This window comes from Prionailurus bengalensis, chromosome C1 (genome assembly GCF_016509475.1).
Source record: "Prionailurus bengalensis isolate Pbe53 chromosome C1, Fcat_Pben_1.1_paternal_pri, whole genome shotgun sequence".
Classification (NCBI taxonomy): domain Eukaryota; kingdom Metazoa; phylum Chordata; class Mammalia; order Carnivora; family Felidae; genus Prionailurus; species Prionailurus bengalensis.
The window spans coordinates 148,024,994-148,050,424 of NC_057345.1; the positions used below are offsets into that span (position 1 = coordinate 148,024,994).

The following is a 25,431-nucleotide window of genomic DNA, read 5'->3' on the forward strand; positions in this document are numbered from 1 at the left end:
CTAACTCTGAATGCAAATATTTCACTTTATCCCATCATTTCCTGGACGGTCTCTAAGTGATGGCTGTGTCTCCTAAGAGGCTGTGCTTTTCCAAAAATAACTAAAATGCTTTAATCCTCATATAGTATTAATTAATCAGTTCCAATAATCAATTTTCATTTGAATATTGTATTTAGTGATTCTCTCAGGACATCTGAAACACGAAATCTGCACATGACAGCAATCACACTATTCAAAACATTCCCCTGCACATGTCACTAAAAGGAAAACTACCCACCCTGGAGTATAGCTATTAATGTCAAACAGATTGTCATCTAGGAAAACAAAAATGCATCAGAATCAGCTTCGGACAAAATACAGCTCTACGGAAAAACACCAGGTTTTTGTGTGCAAATGTCTTAAATCTCTGATTGAAATGTTTGAAGAATGAGTTAGCAAGGAATCTGCCCCTGGTCTCCACAACCAAGGATAATGTTATAAGGAAAACAGTTTTAGAGTTAAAGGGCTTTTCATCACAGCACACTAGGATTTTAGCGAAGATGCATTTGCCCCAGTTTCTAGTAAACATTAGAAGAAACGTTGGTTTTTAGCTTGGGCCGAGGGCTCTATTTAGCCTATCAAGGCAGAGACCTGTTAAAAACGCTGGGGCGCTTGCCAGAATTTTTTTCCCCGGCAACTCTTAGTAAAGATCGTACCTCGAAAGCAATGTGCGTTGCAAACCACGCAGATTTAAGCTCCCTCTCCCGCCTACATCGCTTGGCACCAGCGGCTTTTGAGATATCCCTCGCCTCCTAAAACTCAGACCGAATCGCCACCACCATTCCCCACCGCTTCGCCACCACCATGCCACAATCCTTGCTCAGCTCTCCTAACCTCAGTACAGAGCTTTCCCGAAGCCCCCGTATATGGGGAACCCCTGGCGCCACTCAACTCCCAGCCCTCCGCACACCCACAGACACGCTCTCGTACTCCCTCCGCTGCAAACTACCCCCAAATTTGTCACCCACCTCACCCCTACTAGCCATACTCCCACGTCCCTGTCGCTTTTTCCTCTCCTCCTGGCGGCTTCGTCCCCAACACACCTGTCTACCCCTATGGTTACCAGCCGTCAGAGGTGCCCACGCTGCGCCCTATCCCGAGCCCCCTCAGTCCAACTGGCTCTTCCCACTCCAGCGCTTCCCACTCCGGGAAGTCCAAGTGCTCGCAGCACCTTCTAGCCCACCCGCGTGCCCACCCGCAGGCCGCCCCAACCCCCCCCCCCCCCCGACTCCCACCTGCGCCCGTCGTACCTGTCGAGAGCGCGGCGGCGGTGGTGAGCAGCAGGAGAGCCTGGCGGAGCGCCGCGCACAGCGCTCGGGTCATGGCCACCAGGCGGCCGCGCCGGGGCTTCGAGGTCCCAGAGCGGAGCTAGGCGGTCCGGGCAGCGCGGGCCGCTTTGAAGTTCCCGGGCCGCGGGAGGGAAGCACAGCCCGGCACCCTTTTGAAGAGCGCAGTTGGCTCTAATCCATGCGGGCGCTCCCCTCTCCAACCTCCCCCATCCCCCGCCCCAAGCGGCTGGCGGTGCGCGGCGCTCCTGCCACCGGCCCCGGCAGCAAGCTGCAAGGGGGGTGGAGGGGGACAGAGCCCGCCCCCGCTGCGCCTCCGCCCCCTGCGCCCTCTCGCAGCCGCCCGGGGCCTGGCGCGGCCCGCCAGGCGGGCAAAAGCCGCCAGAGCGCCAGGCAGTGAGACCGCCCAGAGCTGGGGGCTAGAAAGGCGGTTGGGTGGCGCGGAACCTCCAGGACCCGATAGCTGGGAAAGGGGTTGGGACACGAGGGAGAGCCCGACTGAGGCTTTGGGAAAACTTAAACCGTGCAGCGGTTGCTCCCTGGTGGTCTCTCTACTGTCTCCTACAGGAGATCCACCCGTCCAGGTCTTCAGACATTCGTTTGTAGTCCAGGGCCCTAAAGGTTTTCTAACTAGACTGAGCCATGAGACAACCACAGGTATTCGTGCGGGGCTCATCCCACCACCATGTCCTGGCGGTGCATGCGTCTGTGGAAGGGCGCCCTCTCTGTTCAGCCCTGGAAATAACCAATTCCCTGACTGCCTTAGCTACCTATAGTTAGGCCTTAAACTTTCTCTCTTACCTGAGGTTTCAGGTAACCTTCCCCTCTAAGACTGGCCACCAAAGCTGGACCACCTGCGCCTGGGCGATATGATCATCAAGCAGGCTTAGAGGCAGAGGACTCCTCCTATGATCTTTGGAAGCTACCTTGCAGCGGAAATACTGGGCCAGGGGAGGGGAATCCTACCCACGGATTAAGGGAAGGTGAAGAATGATTTAAAGTAATATATTGGAAACTTGTTTGGATTTAATTCCTGGCGCTGCTTTATCGAATGGTTTGCTTCCCGTGTGGGCTGTGATTGAAAATATAAGGGTAACATTACCAGCTAATAAAAATTAGCCCAAAATTCAATTCATATATGTGGCCTATACGCTAAAGCGGATGAGTTTGTTTTAACCTGAACAACACAAAAAGCCAAGAAGCAAATACTGGTGTTATTGCTACTGTTAAGGGGCTCCTTGGAAAGCGATTGTCATATAAATTAATTGTTTTAGAGTAGGAGATATTATGTGCTTCCTCACGCACCTCAGCTCTAACGTACGTTCTTTCTGAGGTCTACGAAAGACTTATGATGAAATAATGGATATAATTGACTTCACATCAAAAGATCACAGTAGTGGGAGTGCAATGTTTGTTGGATTTGGTGACAGTCCTGAGGATCTCACCCCCACCATTACCACCTTGGATGAATCAAAACATTCCTAAGTGTAAAGAGACTTTGTTCTAATTTTATTATGGATCCAAGCAAACAAAACAAAACAAAACAAAAATGGAGATGTGGGACAAGCCTGAGCCCTTCCAGACACCCACAAAACAGATGCTTTAAAAAAAAGGGCAAGAAAATGCTAGGGCACATAATATTTTGGCTGATTTCGCTTGATCACTATTTGATAACTGAACTCTAGATTGTGATCTACCATTGGATCATGAGATTTGGAGCTGAAAGAACAGGTTTTAGTGTCTGGGCCTGCTTCCTCAAAAGTAAATGGCACTTCATCTCTCCCTGTTTCTTGGAACCGTGGCCAAGATTTAAAAAGAGTAGTGAATGTGGAAAGCATTGGTAAATCATCAGGCATTACACTCTTGTCAGGTATTTACTTGCAATATTTGTTTTGTCTCTTGAATACATGTCTCTTGCATGTTGGAAAGCTCTGATCTTCAAAAAAAGCGAGGGTATTACCCAAGAAGTCTAATATTGAATGACTTTAATATTCTAAACAAACGAAACACTGTCCTGTGAGTCTAATAGTGCATCGTCTGCTATGGTATCCGCTTGCCAGGTGTAGAGAGTGAGCACTTGAAATGTGTCTAGTGCAAATTGACATGTGCTCTAAGTATAAAATACATGCTGGATTTCAAAGACTTAGTACCAAATAGAATGTAAAATATATCATTAATAATTTTTACACTATTATAAAAATATATCATATTATATATAAAAATATATCATATTTTTATATGATCATGTTGAAATGATCATATTTTGGAGGTATTGGGTTAAATATATTACTAAAATTAATTTCACATATTTCTTTTCACTTTTTAATATGGCTCCTAAAATTTTTAATTAAGTATAACTTGCATTATATCTCTGTTGACAGTGCTGGTCAATGAATCCTCATCAAATGGCAAAGATCATCATCTTTGCCTTAAGCACTGTATTAAAAAAATAAACAATTGTTAATGCCTTGCCAGCCAACAGATAGCCAGCCAATAAAAGAATCAGGATCTTTTGAATTCTTGGCACAAAGTTCTGTGACACATACACACACACACACACACACACACACACACACACATTCACACACCTATGGAAATTAGTCCACTCTTAATCCAATACCTTTTTGTATGAACTATTAAGAAAATGCTTTTCAGGACATATTGAGTGACTCCTGTCATTTAACATAAGCAGTACAACACATTGTTGAATATGTGATACAACACATCTTTTATATTTTTTGTACATAATAGAAAAAAATTCACATGTGAGGGGTTTTTTTTTTAATCCACTGGAAAGAATTTACATGCAAATGTGTTTCTCAGGACTTAATCTCCCCCCCCCCTTAATCATCTATTTGTACATATTCATTACCATAGCAACATTACATCATGACTCCTGGATTCTCATAATCAAAAGAAAACAACAGCAATAATCAAGGAGTTCATAACCCACCAGCAAAATAGACTTTGGGTGAATAATTCTTATATAAGCAAGGGAAATAAGCATAGGGACTTTAAATTGTAAAGACTTGATACATTTGCAGAATAACATTCCAAATTAATAAGGCAAATAAATGTATATAATAACTGGACTTTGAAAATGACTGTTGTGCCTGGTTGTTTGGGATTTTTTTTTATCATACATGTTTCTTTTTTTGTTATCCTTTCTAGAATCTCTAATGCCATGCATCTTAATTTTTCATTTCATCTTGGAACATGAACTTATCATGGAATGAGCATATGGTGAGGAGGCATACTACGATAATTTGCTATATACTATCAAGGTCTAATCTGTTCTCATTTTACTGCATTTTTCTTTCCCCAAACTTATATTCTCCCTAAAGGAGCATATGATACATTCATTTCCACTCATCTCATCTGGTAATCCCAGAAATCTTTATATTAGGGACCCTTGACTTCACTTCTGTTCTCCTCCTTCTCCTTTTGATCATTAATTTCATTCCATGGAAACAGTCATGTGTTTTAGGACCTTTATTTAGGTTCTATAGTATTGCACCTTCAATGCATCTACCTCATGGGGACAGCTCAGGACTCATAAAGAAGAAAAATAATGGCATGACTGTGGATGATACTGGGCCGTAACATAGTTTCTTAACTCAACTGCCACTGCTAAAATTTTTAAAGTACTCACATTATCTGTTTTTACCACCTCCCAGAATGGCTGCACCCCTTCTCTGATTTTCCATGTCCTTTTAATACTATTAATATGGTCTTTCCACATAATTCAAACTTTGTCTGCTTTCCCTTCCACTGACCAATGTCAGTGTGCTTTAAGTATAAAGACTTAATACTATTAATATGGTCTTTCCACATAATTCAAACTTTGTCTGCTTTCCCTTCCACTGACCAATGTCAGTGTGCTGGGCTAATTAGCTGCATTCAATACGGACTCTGTAAAATGCAGGTCAGAGATTCAGTTCCAAGTAAGTAAGCCACTACTACTTGGCTCATTACCTTATTAGAAAGGACCTGTAATTATACTCCTCCACAGTGAGGTCACAAGGAGGTTGAGAGAGTTATAGGATTCATACAAATCCATCCATTCCTGAGTGAGTAACTCAAAAAAAAAAAAACCACAGTTATTTCAACCCTAGCCAAATCAACATGGTCATTCTGATGACCTTGACTCAAGCAAAAGAGTAGTCTAAAGCTGCTGTGTTGAAGGTGGTAGCCAACCAGCTACTTGTGGCTCTTGAGTACTTGAAATATGACTAGTCTGATCTCATAGGTACTGTGAGTATAAGATATTCACTAAACTTAAAGACTTAATACCCCTCCCCCTGAAAAATCTTAGTAATTTTTAAAATTAATTATGTGTTGAAATGATAATATTTTGAATATATGGGATTACATAAAATATATTATTAAAATTAAGTTGACCCTTTTGCCTTTTATAGCAGCTAGTAGGAAACCTAGAATTATGTATGTGGCTTTCATCATATTTTTATTTAGACAGTGCTCACCTCATGAATCTTCATCCGGTGTCAGGGATCATTTTTCCTTAAAATCGTAGGAGAAACAAGCCCTTTCTTCCAAACACATAGATCCAGCACAGTTATCTTTTACTCCTTTCACTCCTTCAATAGTGGCCCACATTCAATCAATAATAAAATCACATTTATTTTCCTTTCGTGTTGTCCACTGTTATTCACACTGTTATTTCCACAGCTCAAGCCCCTAGTAACTTCATACTTCATACTTGAGTTGTTATAATTGCAAACTAAATCGCCTCCACAACTTAATGTTATCCCCATCATAATGTATCGTCAAGACTGCCATCAGAATAACTTTCATTAACATGACTCTGATTATGTTTTCCCTTGCCCTCAACTCTTCAATGATCACCCTTGCATATAGAATCAAGGCTGAATTTTCTAGCCTGCTGGTTCTCAGACATTTTGATATCATGATCCCTTTACACTTCAAAAATTTTGAGGACCCCAAAGAGCTTATGTTTAAGTGGGTTATGACTATCAATGTTTATCATATTAGAAATTTAATTGAGGGGTGCCTGGGTGACTCAGGTCATGATCTCACAGTTCTTTGGTTTGAGCTCCACATGGGGCTCTGCACTGGTGTGCAGCCTACTTGAGATTCTCATTCTCTCCTCTCTCTCTCTCTCTCTGCCCTTCCCCCATTCATGCTTTCTCTCTCTCTCTCTCTCTCAAAATAAACTGCAAAAAAAAAAAAGATTTAAATTGAGAAATTCTTAAAACATTAAAACACAGGCATACACAAGCACACAGTCCATTAGCCTTCAAAGCGATGACATCATTACACATCTTGTAGCTTCTGGAAAATTCCATTGTACCTTTGTGCCAGAATGATACTGGAAAAGACAAGTTACATGTTAGCATTACCTATAGACATAGTGTTCACCTTGTAAACACCCAAAATGGTCTTGAGCACCCCCTGGGGGGGCCTTGAACCATACCTGACGACCTGCTGGACAGGCTCATTTCTCTATACTCTCCCTTGGTGACCTAATCCTTTCCTTTTCATTGTTTATTTCTGTGTTACACGCTCAAGACTCCCAAGTCTCTGTTTCTAGCCTTGATCTTGCTCATGAGCTCCAGATTTGTATATCCTACTGCCATCTCCAAAGGTGGTCAAAACTGACATGTGTAAAACGGAACCTGCTTCCCAAACCTACCACTCCCCCATCTTACTTATCTCACTAATTGTCACCACTCAAGCCAGATACCTTGTTTTTTTTTTTTTTTCCTTATCTCTCCCTTCTTTCTCATCCTTTACATCTAATTAACCAATAGTTTCTATGGATTCTAACTCATACAAAATCTCTCAATTTTTTTTTTTTGCTTCTTTCCACTTCCCTTTCATCACCCTACTTCAGATCTACCATCTTCTTTTATTTGAAATGTCAAAAAAGTCCCCTAACCGGTCTCACTTCCTTGGGGTTTACTCTTCCCCAATCTATCCCTGTGACCCTTCAGCCAGAGGGATCCTTTAATAGCACAGAGGTGATCATAGCGCTGAAAGCTATGTAAGACATATTGCCATTTCAAACACCAGCAGTTCTAACATTGGCGTCTGAAATCAGCTTGGCACATAATAAGCACTCAGTAAATACTTGTTGAAGGAATAAGTAAATGACATTTAAGACCCTTAAGTGTATTGTCCCAAATGTCTGTCCATCTTCCCCTCTGCTCCCCTCACACTAACACTTTATTTGTTGAATAAATGAGTTATCTGAGCAACAGCAGCATTTTATGTAAATAAAGATTTACTCCCTTTGCATTCACATGGCCAAAACAGAGACAGTGGCTTGGGTAAAGTACAGACAATGAGAGCGAATGCCAAAGCTGAGAGTGGGTAAACCTTAAAAGTGACCAAAGAGTGTTCCTTAAAGATAGTCTGGCTTGTGGGCTAAGTCATCCCAGCAAAAGAAACTTGAGCTATACATCCGTCAAAGTTTTTAGTTGCAAACAAAGAAACCTACCTGAATAAGTTTAAGCAGGAATTAAACTTATGAAAGAATGGTTAAGTAGCTCATGGGCTTCTCTAGAAAAGCCCACGAGCCAGGCTTGGAAGTTATGTGGCCAGGGACACATGCCACATCCTGCCACAGACCTGGCCTCAGAGATGCCCTGCCCCTACCCCTCCCTGAAGCACAGACAGTGCATTTTGCACCATTAACACCCTGACGCTGGACAATGGATGATTCTGCTAGAGCCTCTCCAACTGCTACATCTGAACATCAGCTGTAGCTTTCTCCGTCCTCCCTGAGGCTTCAAGGGGGGGCTTGGGACCTGAGCAGCAGGTTTTATAGAGAGGTAGGGACTCATAAGGTAGGAAATTCCCCCCAACTGGATAATTGTTTTCAGGTGTTGGTGCCCCAAAAGGAACAACAAGCTGAGATCCTGAAACCCGGGGTTCTAGTCTCACTTTTCCAGGATTGAGGCAAATCAATCTTTCCAAAGTTACAATCAGAAACTGGGACTTTGCCTATAAGCCCTACATAACCACAGCTTTACCACCTTCTATACGCTTCAGCTATAAAATGGGAAAAGTACCTCTAAGACTATTATACAAATATAAAGTGGTGGTAATGTTAGTGTCACAAAATAGGGATAGTATGTTCCCAGGCAGAGAACCGTTGGCAATGACAAGATCGCGTGGAGTCTTTCTGAATTTCAAAAACGTTGGACAAACACAAGGAACATATTTTCAATCACTTAGGTGAGAAAGGAAAGAGTAGAATACCTAAATGTAATTTAAAAATCACAAGTTACATTGTTTGGTTCTATTTTTGCTAAAATTCTTTGAAAAATACTGAATCTTTGTTTACCTTTTCTGTTAGGATGATAAATGAAGTTGATGTACAAATACTGATTGGCATGAGTGACCTGTTTCTAAGTAAAAGGGACCACATATTTGTGTTTGTTCTTATTTGCCTGTTTCTTTGTCTGGCGGGGGCTTGGTTCTCCATGTTTTTCCAAGCAAAATAGAAAACATAAAATGTAGAAAATGTAAAAAGATAGCAAATGACAAAAGCCCTAAACATATATGTACACATATCAAAAAGAATCACTTTCCATTCCCTCAGCCTACGCCACTTGTCCATAAACTCAGGTATCAGGGCTTCTTATGGAACCTAATAGGAAAAAAAACCGAAAAGAGCAAGGATGGGGGACGCGACCGTCCAAAGCTCCAGAGGTGCAAGAATGAGACTGAAGGGAAGGATGGTGGGTCGTCTCAATAAATCCAAACTCCATTATTTCCTGTCAGATTTTCTATGTGACCCAATAGCTTTCACTATTCTACTGCCAGGTAAGGTACTTGTCTTGTGCTAAGGGCCCCTAAATGTATCTCTGCTCTTAGAAGTTCATAAGCCATTATCAACCCACCTACTTCCTTTGCGATGACTCTTACATCAGGACTTTCACTTGCGCAGCAAACCATGACATTTTGGACAGTGGGGTACGTTATTTTCTTGGTGCTTCTCTCCTCCTTATCTATTGTGTAGAAATGTAAAATACACTGATACCTCTACGTATGCGTTTTCTGGGACTGAGATTCTTCTGAAGACACCCTGCTGTGGTTGGGGAAAAAGCCACCCAGTACTTGGCCCATCACTCGAAACCAAGTTGGCTCATAGCTTATCATTTTCCCCACAGGGCAAAAGGACTCAGAGCGGGATCTGTTGCCTATCTCTACTTGAAAGTAAATATGCCTCAATCCAAGAAAAAAGGTAAAGTAAACCCAGCTTGCCTTTGATATTTCCAGCCTCTCTTATTTCTTTCCTTCCTGTACAAAAGGATCCCATCTCTGGCCCATTCCTCCCACTCAAGAAATGTTATAAAATCATACATGATTTGGTTGATACATTGTATTTTGGAATGAACAAAATTCTATCAGACTACCACTGTGGCTGGGTATTTGTATATGTTGCCTTTAAGCTTTATTTTTTGGGGGCGGGGAGGAGAGAAAACTTTTTCTTAAATGGCTTTCAAAGAACAGCAACCTGATTAGGGAGAAATCTGAGGGTTATGGATAAACTTTAAATGTTACTGTAAAGAAGATGCTAAAGATATTTTAAGGAGGCCAGAATTTTGCTCAATAAATTAAGTCTAATACCTTTTGTGATTTCAATGGAGAGAATATTGTCAGGTGGGGAAAGAACTGGATGGATAGATACCTAATAATCAATTCTGCTACCACCACATGGTCCCAGAGAGTGAGGACATGAGGGATGCAAGTAGAAGAAAGTTCTCACCCTGTGACACTCCGGCCCAAATGCGGAGCACAACCGTTGCTTACATTTCTAGTACTAGAGTCGATACAGGAGCATTTAAATAAACTCCACTTGAAGCTCAGATGTAATAAAAAGGGAAACAAAACCAGATTAAAAACAAAAGCATACAACTAGGCGACATAATTCACAAAATATCACTTGCAAATGTTTTATCTTGTAGTCCCTAGAGAGGCAATTCTCCCTCCTCCCCCACCTTCAGGCTCCTTTCCCCGCAGCCTATTTGGCAGAAGCCATCTTTAACGAGGTGGAGGCTGACCCCAGAGAGCAACGGATGTTTCCTCTTGCATTTTTAAGCCCACCTTCTAAATGTTCATTCTTTTCTAAGAAGCCTCCTCTTCACCACATCATTGACTCCAGGAATATCCAACTCTTTAAAATGAAACTCTTTACTCTCTGCATGCACACACACACACACACACACACACACAGTAGCAAGGGTCCCAGTTCTCTGCAGCACCAGATTTCTCTCTTCGTGAATGACTGCAGTCAAGCCTGAAATCAAAAGCACCAAAGATGAGTTTCCCTGAAGAGGGTGGCCGGTTCCATTACTCTGATGCAGCTGTCTCTTTAGAAACCAAGCCCAGAGAATAAGGTAGGGGCAGGAAAGTGGACAACCTGTTGTCATCTGCTTCTTCGAGGTCCTGAAACATGTCATGCTATATAGCACAGAGCCATCTAGCATGCTCTGGTGTCCTTAAGAGATACAAAATGGAGAACAAGAATGTTTTTGGACTCTTTCATAAACCTCAGAGGTCAAAGTTTCTGATAACACATGGCATGGAAGCAGATAGAAAACTTGCTACTTTGGGGAGCTCCTGGGTGGCTGTTAGTTGAGCATCTGACTCTTGATTCCGGCTCAGGTCATGGAGCCCCATGTGGGGCTGAGCACGGACCCTGCTTAAAATTCTCTCTCTCTCTCTCTCTCTCTCTCTCTCTCTCTCTCTCTCTCCCACTACCCCCTTCCCCCACGCATGTGCTCTATCTAAAAGAAAAAAAAATAAAAATAATAAGTTTGAAAACTTGCTAGTTTCTATCTTGATTTCATTAAGACTACTTCCACAAAGCCCCAAAGTTTTACTTAAGTTTTAAGTTTTCTAGGCCATTAATACACCTTTAGTGTATATATCAAAGCACAATTGCTAATAGCTGTCTTTTCTTCATTCATTCATAGATGGAGTGACCATGATGTGATGGAAATAGTTTCTTGACACCTGAGTCAAACACACCTAGATTCCAGAAACTCCTTTTGTTAACAAAAACCTAAGTAATCAACATAATTGTTTAGAAATAGTTATTGAACACCTACAACATGGAAAATGTTGTTCCATGGTCCTATAATACACAAGAAGATAAATTTGATCTGTCAGAGGTAGTAAGGAAAGTTTGTGGTAGAAAGTATGTCGAGCAGGACTTGGAAATAGAACAGAAATTAGGTGGGGTGAGTGTGTGTGTGTGTGTGTGTGTGTGTGTGAAGCACACAGGCAAGAAGGCGCTTGGTTTTAGGGGAACCTGAATAAGGCCAATGCAACAAGATGGGAAAGTACTAGAGATGAGTCAGAAGAAATATTTAGATCAGGTGGGTGTCTTTTAGGCCACATTAAGAATTTGGGTCCTAATTTTTAAGGTAATGGGAAGTCACAGAAAAACTTCAAGAAAGAGAATGAAGTACCCAGATTGAAATATTAAAATGTCACTTATAGATGCTAGTATGGAGAATGGGTTGTGCCTAGGCAAGAGTGAAATCTCAGTCACTAACTGGGAGGATTTTCAGTCGTCTGGGTGATAAAATATTTTTGGCAAGAACCCATTTGGGCAGGGGAGATGGAAAGAAGGGAATTTTGTTGAGGAAGGAGTAGGCAGGAAAGGAGAGGAATGTTCTCAGTACGCCCCAGGGTTCTGATCTCTGCACTGAACAAAGATGCCATTCACTAAAAAATGGAACACTGAGAAGAATCAGGTTGGGTGGGTATGAATTCCACTTAGGAGTTTAAGTTTGAAATGACCGTGAGACACCCAAGAGCTGAGGAGGGAGGAATTAGAAAAATAGGTCTAGGGTTCAAAAAGAGTGATCTTAGCTAGAAGGACAAATTTGAGAGTTCTCTTGATATGCAGGAGGTAATTAAATTTTTTTTAATGTTTATTTTTGAGAGTGAGACAGAGAGACAAAGCACAAGCTGGGAAGCGGCAGAGAGAGAGAGGGAAGCACAGAATCTGAAGCAGGCTCCAGGCTCTGAGCTGTCAGCATGGAGCCCAAGGTGGGGCTCAAACCCAAGAACCTTGACATCATGACCTGAACCGGAGTTGGACGCTAGACCAACTGAGGCTACCCAGGCACCCCAGCAGGAGGTGATTAAAACCAAGGCAGTGAATACGACTCTCCGGATATGTGTTTTTAAACCAGACATCAAATAAGAGTGTCTTGAGTTTTTTCCTGATTTGTTCTAGTCTCCCAGCAAAGCTCCATTGGCTCTTCCTGACTTAAAATGTTTTCAAGAGCCATACTTTATGGCACCAAGGTAGAGACTCTTAATCAATTACTTACTGTAACTACTTAAGAAAATTCAAAATTTTTCCCTGAGAAAAATGTTGGCGTTATGCGTAGATACTACTATACTGGTCAATTCCTGTGCCGGCGTGTTGATCTTTTGACTGAGATAGACTTCACATTTACATACTCAAGTGCACACAACTGAAAGAGAACTTTGCCCCTTTGAATCTGGGATTTATTTATTTTTTTAATTTTTTTTAACATTTATTTATTTTTGAGACAGAGAGAGAGAGCATGAACAGGGGAGGGTCAGAGAAAGAGGGAGACACAGAATCTGAAAACAGGCTCCAGGCTCTGAGCTGGCAGCACAGAACCCGACACGGGGCTCGAACCCATGGACCGCGAGATCATGACCTGAGCCGAAGTCTGATGCTCAACCGACTGAGCCACCCAGGCGCCCCTGTATCTGGGATTTAAAGCATATGGCTTTCACTAGATTCACAACACAAAATAGACACAATAGAGCTAATTCTTGGAAAATCCAATCGTGCATGAAAGTCATTTTTGCCCGAGATAAGTATCTGTGGGGGAGGAGAAACAAGACATAATCCTCTACTACGTTAATCAGTAAGAAAACATATTTGCCCAGATGCCTGAGTGGCTCAGTTGGTTAAGCATCTGTCTTCAGCTCAGGTCATGATCTCGTGGTTTGTGGGTTCAAGCCCCGCATCTGTGCTGACAGCTCAGAGCCTGGAGCCTGCTTTGGATTCTGTGACTCCCTCTCTCTGCCCTTCCCCTGATCATGCTCTGTCTCTCTCTCAAAAATAAATAAATATTAAAACAATTTTTTTGAAGAAAATAATTTTAAAAGTATAAAAAGAAACATGTTTGCCATTGAAGGTGTTTATATTATTTTAGTTTGTTACATCACCGTGAGGACCATTTTGTTGTATCTGTGAAGGTTAAGGTTTTAACAAATTTCTGCAAGATTTCAAAGCTCCGCCTCTTTTTAGACAAAGTGGTAGAAAAGGAAGAGGCAACGGATGTTAGATTTTTAATTTATATTTCTTTGTGTTCCATGAAGAATTTGAGAGGCCCTACAATAACATATGAAAAGTATATATTCAAAACATGGAAACATACAAATCGGAGTAGATGGCCATGACTAAGGAAAACGTCAAATGCAAATCTCTGGGCCAAAGACCCCTGCACAGGTACGAAAGTTGGAGTGCAGATTTGAGTCTGACATTTTGGCTTTTGGATGAAGGGATACATCATTACATTCTTTAGTATACAGAAGGAAGATATTGTCTTTCTTCCAAAAGTAATTTATTGCTCGAGGTTTTCTTTAAAAGGCTCCAAAAGATATATTTAAAAATACACTCAAAAATATCTCTCAAGTAAAATGCAGTAGTAGATTTTGTACAGCCATTTCCAGTAGCATGCTTCAATTCAAGATTAGGACCGAATCCCAAAACCAAATCCATAACAGTGATTCTGTGAAGTGAGAGAGTAGAAGGGAGATGGCCTGCATGGCCCAAATATGTGGCTCTGTGGCGGCCTAACTGAGTCCACAGCTCACCTCTGACATAGACAGATGACCGGCCCTTCACTGGTTTAGTGAGCCATTCTAAGGGAATCCGAGTAAAACTGTTATCTCTAGGAAAACATACACGCACACACACAACAAGGTAGCGTATAAATTCAGAATATTCGCTCATCCTTCAGAGCTTGGGTTGTAAGATAGCATTTTAAGTGCCCGAAGAAAAATTACATAAAAAAACTAGAAGCGACATGAGAGAGTGCTTAAGAGTATATGCTCTGTCATCAAACAGAGCTCAGTTTGATTCCAGGATCTACTCCTTGCTGGCTGTAGAATTTTAAGCAAGCTGGGGCGCCTGGGTGGCTCAGTCGGTTGAGCGGCTGCCTTTGGCTCAGGTCATGATCTCAAGGTTTGTGAGTTTGAGCCCCACATCGGGCTCTGTGCTGGCAACTCAGAGCCTGGAGCCTGCTTCTGATTCTGTGTCTTCCTCTCTCTCTGCCCCTCCCCTGCTTGCTCTCTGTCTCTCTCTCAAAAATAATAAACATTAAAAAAAAATTTTTTTTAAATAAAAAAAAAAAGAATTTTAAGCAAGCTGTGTAACTTCCCAAGCCTCAGTTTTCGCATTGATAAAATGGGGCCAACCAGTGAGGATTAAATGCGATAATGTATATAAGGGACTTAGCATATTGTTTCTAACATAGTAAGGACTTCGTTAATAGTAGCTATTAGTTATCATTAGTTTAATCAATCAATAATTAATTGAAGCCATCATTTCTGGTTACACTGTTTCCATATCCCTGTAAGAGCAAAACCATCAGAGATCATCAATCCACAAAACACTATGCTTATACGTAAATGTAAACTATTTCTCTAGGAAAGATACATATAATCATTTCTCAGATTTTCAATAAGATCCACGAATGAAAAATGTGGAGACCACTGCAAAAAGGCAAACATAAGTTGGCTCTGTTCTTTATGAAGGTACTGACTCACAATTACTCTTTCCTACTCTTCATTTTAATAGGACACTCATGAACTCCAAACATATTTATCTTACACGTTGTTTCTCTAAAAAAAAAAAAAAAGTGGTCTCATGGCTCACTAAGTGTCACTAAGCTCTTTTATTGATCTGATTCTATTTCTGGACACTCTGTCACTGACAAGTATGTGTGACCCACCCCATGGGTCCTCGGGTACTTCAAAGATGCATCAACATAAGAAATGATAGAAAACCTCCCACGGAGCTGTGTGAAATGACTTTAAAATCCCTCCCAAACTTCTCCTCTTTGGGGCTACCTTCAATTCCCTGAGTTATTTTACTTCTGTATCACTACTGCCTCTTTTTTTTTTTTTTTTTTTTTTTTTTTGCCTAACACAGACTTCCCATTTTTGTCCTTTTGAAACCTAGTGTTTATAATAAGAATATTCTTTTTGTTGGAAAACAACCAATCAGGGTAAATCTCCAAATCTTAACTCTTCCCCACAGCTTATTGCATCATGCTCAAAGATTTGTTGTTGTTGTTGTTGTTGTTGTTGTTACTGCTAGACATAAGACATGGCTTGTTGTTTATTTTTGTCCCAATTCGGAACTATTCTGAATGCCTGAAAGAAGCTCCTTCCATACAACCAAGAATTTACTCTATTGGCGTGAACATCTTAAAGCTTTAAGATTTGGAAAGTTTCCAAAAAGCCTTGCAAAATTAGGGTTAAAGATGAAGCCTGTGAATCTAGGGGTGAGTGAGCTTCGTTTTCTGCAAGCTTTGACTTGCTAACGTGTTTATCCATTACGTGGCTCAAGTAAAAGCCATCTCCCGCTCATGCCATTGCTATTTTACCTTTGTTTCAGTAACACAATTTCTGCTGTTAACATTTAATGCAAATATTACAACCGTGAATTTCTCACCTCAAATAATTTTTAATATTCAGATAATATCCTCACTGCAAACAAAGCAGGCCCTTTCTGAACGCCCATGATAAATAATAGATATTTACAGTGCTTATTAAATGCGAGGGTTGTATGCTGGTGTGTCGTACATTCTTTTTTTTTTTTTTTCTTTAACGTTTATTTATTCTTGAGACAGAGAGAGACAGAGCATGAACGGGGGAGGGTCAGAGAGAGGGAGACACAGAATCTGTAACAGGCTCCAGGCTCTGAGCTGTCAGCACAGAGCCGGACGCGGGGCTCGAACTCACGGACCGCCAGATCATGACCTGAGCTGAAGTCGGCCGCTTAACCGACTGAGCCACCCAGGCGCCCCTTGTACATTCTTTACCACACTAGTGTGAGGACAGCTACCCTTCCTGCATCATAGGTGAGATAAACTAAGGCTCAGAAGTTTGAAGCAACTTGCCTTTACTCATTGAGTGTAAAGTTCTGAATTTTAACTCAAGTATGTCTGACGCTAAAGCCCTTGCTTCTCTGGCTAATAAAGAGAGTCCAGTGAATTTCATCAGGAACAATGAAAGAACTGCATGAAACTGTATTTTTGAGCTCCCGAACCTTCTAATTCAGGAGATCTAGGTGGAACTCGGAAAGCTGGTAAGGACTGGATTAATGGTATCTATTGTTAGCTGTTAGTTACGCTGCTTCAGGTTTTTTAATAGGACCAAGAACATTAGAGAAGAGGTTATTAATATTCAAAACATTGCATGAATATGCAAATGTGAATCTCTGGGAAACCGTCCATAATCTTGTTCAGATTCTCAATGAGGCCCTCAAACCAAGAAAGTGAAAAACCACTGGATAGAGGCAAACACAAGTAGGTTTGTTTCTTTTTTTTTTTTTTTAACTAAGATTTCTACTCACACCTGACTACATTTTATTCGCCCTTTAAGAATACCAATGTGTTCAGAGCAGGCAGGCTTACTGTATATATTTTCACTCCAAACTCTATAAGTCACAAAATGTCCATAAGCTCTTTTATTGTTCAATCACAAATAGCTTGTACCATTCCATTTTTCACATTAGTGTGCTTCATCTATCCCATAGACCCTTGGAATCCCACCGCCCATGAAGTTCAGATTCATACCCAGTTTGGGGAACAACTACTGTTTACTGAATCTCTTGGTGTGACATTAATCGTATATATTAGCTAACACCTCTTTATTAACTAGCACTAATTAGTGGCTCAAAATAACAAAAGTTTTCCTAAATATGTCTCATATGTGGATAGATACGAGAGCAGCCTTTACACGGGATAAATCTTACTACTACAACCACGTTCATAATATGAATATAAAGCTGTTTATGAACATGAATGCCTGATCATTAGGAATGTCATCCTTGCTGTGAGATAAAATTCATCATCGAAGCACTAGGACCTGTTCTCTGAACTAAATGTTATGTACGGTGCAGCACACAATGTTGGTTATTTTCTCATCACTCATCATCCCCTTCTTTTTGATTTGCTTGTTTCCATGTGTCTAGCCCCACGGGATGTATCACCCTTGGTGCAAGTCATTCTCCTTTGCCAATGATCGGTCTAGTCGTGGGCACATAACACAGTTCTTACTCATTAACAAGGAAATTGGAGGTGGACAATCTCAGTGTTCATTCGGTGAATCACATTGTCATCAAGAACCAGGGTTCCATGACAGGTTCCTGCCATACATTGATCTAAATCTATAATTAAGCATTATTGTTTTCAGTAAAAACAGAATGATTTCTGTACGCTTCAAAGCTGGAATTATCCCACGGCATTTGTATCTATTAAAACTGATTAATGTAAAAATAACATCTATGAAAAACTGATCGATTTGATCCCATGTGATATATATTATATATTAATTTGTACATATTTGATCAAATTAGTCAGTTTCCAATGAATATGGCTAATACGAAATAATGTCTAGAAGCCTAGATAGAGAATATTATAGGCAGGATGAGGAAATTGATCCCAGACACTTCATCAAAAAGAACATTTCTATAAACAGCTGAAGGGATAATCAATTGGTTACCCTACTGCAATGGTACAATATTCTTTGGTTTCTTCGCATTAACGAGAATCCTGAAGAGTTGGTTTAAGAACAAGAACCTCAATAATGTGAAATGCTACAGACAATGTTTAGAAGAATAATTTATTCACACTATTCACAGTGATTATGGCTCAAATACTTGTCATGATTTTAGCAAGGACTCGCATATTCTGGCCGTTTCATAAGCACAGTGTCACTGACAGAACACAACCACACATGTTTCTCAACAATTCACCTTGGAGGATTGTTTTGAAAAGTCCGTAAGCAAGCTTGATTCAAATGTATTTAGTAGCTTATGTACAATTTTACATAATATATTACATGTGAAAAAAGAATTTGTCTATTCACTCAGTCCAGATTGTTTTGTTGCTGTTCTCATTTTGTTTTTGCTGGAGAACACTTTCCTATTGCCTAGCATTTACTGTGAAAGGCTAGCAAAAAGCCTTTTCATCGGAGAAAACATACTAGGTATTAGGAGCTGGGCGGGGGGGGTGGGGTGGGGTGTAGGCCAATGCAAGAACTAAGAAGCATCTAGTCTGCCTGCCATAGAAAGGAATCAATCCGACTGTTGAAATAACAAATGGAAGTCAGAAAACTTGGGTTCTCTTTCTGGCTTTTCAACCAACTACTATTATTTCAGGGGCAAACTACTTAATGTATTATGACAACTAACATTTATTTAATCCTTGCAACACGGTGAGAATTTTACCAAGCACTGAAAGTAGGTTTTCTCATTGAACAAATATATTATCCCTATGAGGGGGCTAATATCATTGGCCTCATTGATAAGATCATTTCTAAGGCACTTTTTTTTTTTGCTTTAAAATCAGTTTTAACATCTATATTTCCAGGTCCCTTGTCCTTCAGCAAAACATAACTCAGCAAGAAAAATAAGTCCTCAGTGCAAACAGATATACTGCAAGGTTATACATAATCAAAATGTCAAAGTTCAATTTAATAAATATTAATTCAGCACTGCAGAGGTACCCTGTGTAGTTTGGCTACATAATTGATAGTACATTGTACGGTTACACAAATATGAATAAAATATCCAAGATGAGAAAGCTTCCAGTTTAGGGAAGAAATGGCAAGTGTAAACTGATCAGTTTAATAATACGAAGCACAAACTATGATGGAGATATTCTTGGGATGTTTCTACAAGGAAGCACAAGGCAATTAATCCATTCTGAAATTAAGGGAGAATTGGTCAGAAAAATCCTCCTCTGGAAGTAGATGTTCAAGGGGAGCCCTAAGCAGGGAGTAGGAGTCAGCCAGAAAGGGAGGGGTGGGTCACAGAAACGGCAGAAGAAAAGACACAGGGCAGTGGAAGAGAACGACATGTGGAGGAAGAAACAAGTACTTTGATGTTGGAACCTCACCTGTGAGGCAGGATATAGCGCGTGATGAGACTGGAAAGGAGGGTAGGGCCTCATCATGGGGGAATTTAATTTTTTTTTTTTAATTTTTAATGTTTACTAATTTTTGAGAGAGACAGAGGGACAGAGTGCAACTGGGGAAGGGGCAGGAAGAGAGACGCACACAGAATCTGAAACAGGCTCTAGGCTCTGAACTGTCAGCACAGAACTCAGCCGGGGCTGGAACCCACGGACCACGAGATCATGACCTGAGCCGAAGTTGGCGGCTGTAACCAATGGAGTCACCCAGGTGTCCCTAAATATTATTTTAAAAGCCAGAAATCCTACTCGATGGGTGATGGCCAGCAAAAACACTGCATATGTTCTCTATTTACCTCCACTGTGCCCGAGCTAATAAAAGATCTACCAACCGTCCCCCACGGCACCTGGTCACAGTGTAGTAGTCCTGCTCAAGTAGTGTTCTGTGCAGTCACCACTAATGGATTGGACTTGTACTCAACATGGATTCCACCTGCCATTCCAATTAGAGCGGATGAGCAGCTAGCCAGACTCTCTTGTTGAGCTAGCTGTATACAGCAGCTAGGGGAGCTTGTTAAAAACATGAAACATGGTGTCAAATCTAGCACCCTGAGGGAGGCCGCATGGTTTGTGTTTTTTTATAACTTCCACAGGTAGCCCTGACGCTCTGCCATGTTTGGAAACCTACGATAGGGAGCATTCAGGACAAGGAATAACATATATCCCGAATTGCCAAGTGGGGGGTCCATAAGCGACATCTGGCTTTCATCCGTTTCATGGCTAAGTGACTTTTATATATTATATTTTGTACCTACTGTTGTTTTTTTACTTCTCGGTATTTAAAAATTGGTAGAAATCACATAGAACCAGGATGTTTTTGCTTCTTTTTGACAATTAGAAAATCGGCAACACTGGACTCCTGTTCCAACATGGTGGGTGCCAGCTGGAGCTGAACGGAGCTGCCTGTGTTGGAGGGAGCAGACACTCTTTCATCACAGTCCCCCTCTCTTCTTGCCTTGGCGGTTCCCTGCCTCAGCAGAGAAACATCGCTGCTGTTTACCGCCGTGTTTCCACTTTTGTTTATCCAGATAGTGCGTACAAGAGAAGAGGAAAGTGAAATATTTTTTGGACTCTTGTCTTTGTCAAAAGCAAGAAAACGAACGACAGACCACAGAGGTCAGGCTTAGAGGTGGAACATTCAGGGATATTAGGGCATCGATCTCTTTTTCATGAAATTTGAAGAAAGATTAACGACGTCCCTGTGCAACGGCTTTGCCAAACGACTGTTCTCAGTCAGTTTCACAATTTTAATAATACCAGGGAAGTTTCATCCTGCCGCTGTTTTTCTTCCATGTTAGCAAAAGTTCAGCAGAGCACAGCAGAGAAAGAAAGTCCATTGCAGAACGTGACCCTCCTTGCCGCAGTGCCGCATTCCGTGTGACGGGGCTGGATACAGTTTGTCAGCAAAATCGCCTCATTACAACGGGCTCCAGCTCTAATGAGGACCTCGGCATTATCTTAAAATATGTGCTGTGGCGAGGCCAGTCCTAAATTTAGTGGTTTATGAGCAATCCTGCTACGCTTCCTGATTATTTGTGATCTCATGTTTGAATTTCCAATGGTATTCTGAAAATATAATTTATCTTGGGTGAAATTTTAGGAGTAGTCATTCCATTAAAGTTCACAGCAAGCGGCATTGTCTAAGGATAACATGGGTGCAGGGGCTTGTTTTAAGTTTGTTTATTCATTTTGAGAGAGAGAGAGAGAGAGCATGCATGCAAATGGGGGAGGGGCAGAGAGAGAGGGGAAGAAAGAGAATCCCAAGTGGACTGAGGGCTCTCAGCACAGAGCCTGATGTGGGGCTCAATCTCATGAACCACGAGATCATGATTTGAGCTGAAGTCAAGAGCCCAGTGCTCAACCGACTGAACCACGTGGGAACCCCTGTAGGGTTTGTTTTGTTTTGTTTAAGTTTTAGTTACACAAGTGCATATGAATATATTCTAAGCATAATCCATTTAAACAACAGAGAGGTATGGAGAATAAAAAATGTGACTCTCCCTTACCTCCCCATTGCCCCCCACGGACCCCACTTTCCATTATCAGAAGTACTCAGTTAACATTTAGGTGTGCCTTTTTCCAGACATCTTTTCTACATAGTTATATATCTGATATATACTTTTGTCTGAAGGATTTCTTACCATTTATGGAATCACACTATGCATGTTATTCCGCAACTTGCTTACTTATATAACATGTTTGGGAAATCTTTCCTCATCAGTACTTACCATTTTTAACCATTTTTTAATGTTCCATATCGACCACTACTCTTTTGACAGATATTTAGGTTATTTCCACTTTTTCTTTCTGACGTGGCAATTAATTCCCTTAATCGTATGTCTTAGTGCACATATGTGTATAGAAAAGACATCCAGAGGACCGCTTGCCAGTTCGAAGTGTATGTATAGGATGATTTTTTAGGTACTCCCAAATTACATTCTACCTCGAATGTACACATGCTTTAGACTATTATAAATATTTTAAGTGTCTATCTGAAGGGCAAAAATATTTCTCTGTTTGAATTTCATTCTAACATTTTTAACATGTTTATTGACCATTTAAAATTTTTTAAAATTTCTATTAGGTTGGGTTTTTTTCCTCCCGATTTGCATGAAATCTTAGCTATTAAGGCTGACATCTTTTTATGTATAGATGTTGCAATTTTCTTTTGTCAGGTTGACAGTTGTCTTTCAACTTTGCTTTTCACATCTATTGCACAGAAATTCTCCGTTTTAAATACTGAAATCAGTCGATGCTTTCCTTTCTAAATTTGTGAATTTGGCGAATCCCCAGGAAGGCTTTACCTACTTCAGGGTTATAAATATATTCTCCTTTCTTTTCTATATGTGTTTCTCACATGGTGACCTGGGTTTGAATCTCATAATTACATCAATGTGGGTCCACAGACTTTTTGAAAAGCTTGGTAGCCACTGAGCATAAGCAAGTGTCTTCAGGGCCCAGGTGGCAATGGGCAGTGCACAATTAGAAACAGATCCATTCCCTGACTTTTAACAGAATCCAGCTCTAAAATCCTGTGGCTTTGGGAGCATGGCATGTCCAGAGACAGCATCTTAGACAATGACATGCCCACAATATGCACCTTCGTCATCACTCAGGCTCCTGTCCAGACCAGCAAAGGCAGCTGTCTCAAGGGGACTGTCCCTGACAAACTAACTTTAATGGTCATAACAAGAATAAAAATATTATTAGTTATTAATAACTACGTTAGTAGTGATTATTATGACGATCACGCTTAATGTTGCCAAGCACTTATGGGGCAGTGGGGATACCATGTGTCATCTCCTTTAGTACACCCAGCCACCTTATCATGTAGGAATTACTGCCTCTGTGACCATTAGCATCTACTCACATTTTCTGAAAGTGCCACAGAGCAGAGCCAGAATTTAAATCAAAGTTGGTCTAACTCCGGAAGCCATGATTATAGCCAAGGAATGATCCAGCCTCATACTTAGATGATTAATGAAATAATCCCTTGATAATATCCAAAAAACAATTGAGGAAGCCTAGTGACGGGGGTGAGGTCCTCAAGTAGAGTAAGTAGGCGTTTGTGTCACGTAAGTTAAGGTTCAATCTATGTAAGTGGAACGAAGTTTGGTAGAGAAAAAGAAACAATAATTTCTAGATGGATATAAGATCTAAATGTGATAAAAAAATTAATTCGTGAAAGTACTAAAAAGATCAAGTGATTTTTAAAACAATTTGGAAGAGGAAATAAGCTTTCTAACTATCAAACAAAAGTCAGAAATCACTAAAAATAGATGATAAATTCTCCTATGTAAAAATAAGAACTTTCCTCATTGCAAAAATGACCAAAAGTCAAATGACAAATGATAACTTTTGGAGAGGAAGGTGGTGGGAATTTACGATGAACATCTCTAATAAAAGGCCAGTAGCCTTAAATGAAAAGAGTTCACATAACCCAGTAAGAAAAGTCCAAGAACCAAACTGGGAAAAACAGGTGCCAAATATTAATAGAAAAGATTTTTTAAAATTGGTTCTTAAACACATGAACTATTGTTCAGCCTCACTGATAATTTTTAAATATAATAAACAGAATAATGATGAGGTTACAGTCTCATCTACCAAATTGGCCATGATAAGAGAAGGAGAGATAAGGAGAGAGGGGAAAATTATGTTGGGTAGCGTTGAAGGAAAATGCATTAAATAAAATTAATCATGAAAATATGTATTTCTCATACATTGTTGGTTGAAAACTATATTGGCATATCCTCCCTACACAGGAGGCTTAAAATTTTTAATTTTCCAAAAATAAAACAGCACATACTCTTTGATCCAATAATTCCACACTTAAATATGGCGCTGCAGATATATGACCTGTGAAAATGGTATGCATATAGATATTTCAATAGCAAAGGTGGAAAACAACTTAATAATATTTAACGTCATTAAATATTTACTATTTAATAGGATGAATAAATTGCACTATATCCATACAAAGAAATATTTCAGAATCAGTAAAAAGAAATAAGCAGCTTAAACAGACTACTCTATTATTAAATTAAAAACCAAAATACAGAGGAGTGTATAGATTATGGTAATATTTGTGGCAGGGGGGATTTTATATACAACCTCCCTTCCCTGCCACACACATATACACATACAGAGAACTTTTCTGGAAGGATTCAAAAGAATGTGAAGGAAACAGAATGGTTGGGAAACAGGAGTGTGAGTGAGATTTATTTTTCACCATATACTCGTGTGCACCTTTTGAATTTTGAATCAAGTGTAAGTGATGCCTATTAAGATTATAACGATTAATGTCATTGGGAAATTTACAAGGATAGCTTCAGCAGGAAGTATTTTCTATAGAAAAAATATTCAAGATGACTTCAATATCTATCAACAAGGAAATGATCCTTTTAAAGTGGTACATGGAATAGTGTGCAGCTGTTAAGACTTTAATCTTCACAGATGTTCACTTTTAAGAAGAAAAAACACCTACAGGCAGAATAACCGCATCCCCATGTTTATAAAACAAAAACTGCATATGTGTATGTATATGACGACATCTAGGGGTGTTTGTAAAAGAGGGTCTGGGCATTTACACGCTATGGACACCTGACAAATAGGGGGTAGCAGTGGGTAATCATTCTAATTCTTTATCCAATTCTGCGGTGTTTGAATTGCACAAGGTCATGTGTTATTTATTATTTGTCATTTATTTATCACTAAATATATATAGTTTTCACAAATCAAGTCACTGAGACCTTATTTGTAAATGGAGGATGCAGAACTCAAGAAACCAGTGGTTATATAATATTAAGTTACTTTATTATTTTTCTCTGAGTTTCCCAGACATGCATAGTTTCCACCTCATCTACTCAATATACTCCAACATTAGTAAGTGTATATAAAATAAATGAAAAATATTTACTTGTTTATAATATATTAAAGTTTATATGCTGAAATTAACCTATAGTCAACATTTAGACATCAACAAAAAGAAGTTTTTGATAAAGAGCTATAAAGGTACTTGATTGGGTTTAAAAAAAAAAAAACAACAACTGAGGTTTCAAATTAAGAAAACAGCCTCAATTCTAACTCTGAATTTCTTATTATGTATTTATTCTTTTGAAGCCCTGTGTCAGGCCAATTTACAGATGGTCTGGTGAGCCACAGGAAAATAACCCCAGTTAGCTCATGAATCATAAGCAGTTACTCTAAATAGTTATTAATGCAACTTCTCAAGGCATCTGTTTCACCTCAAGGGAACATTTTACCCATAAGTTTGAATCTTGCTCAAAAGTAAAATGGGTAGATTGATGCTCTGCTTATAACTAAAGCTGCCTCATAATGAAGTCCTTTGG

General features: G+C 40.2%; 1 protein-coding gene across 1 annotated transcript in view; it reads right to left on the reverse strand.

Annotated features, from left to right (window-relative positions):
* Window positions 1-1,552, reverse strand: part of ACVR1C (activin A receptor type 1C) — a 77,023-nt gene extending 75,471 nt beyond the window's left edge. The window contains exon 1 of the mRNA XM_043576770.1: window positions 1,290-1,552. Within this exon, the coding sequence (XP_043432705.1) occupies window positions 1,290-1,362 (73 nt within the window). The 5' untranslated portion in view covers window positions 1,363-1,552. The remainder of the gene's footprint in view (window positions 1-1,289) is intronic.
* Window positions 1,553-25,431: the final 23,879 nt, after the last annotated feature.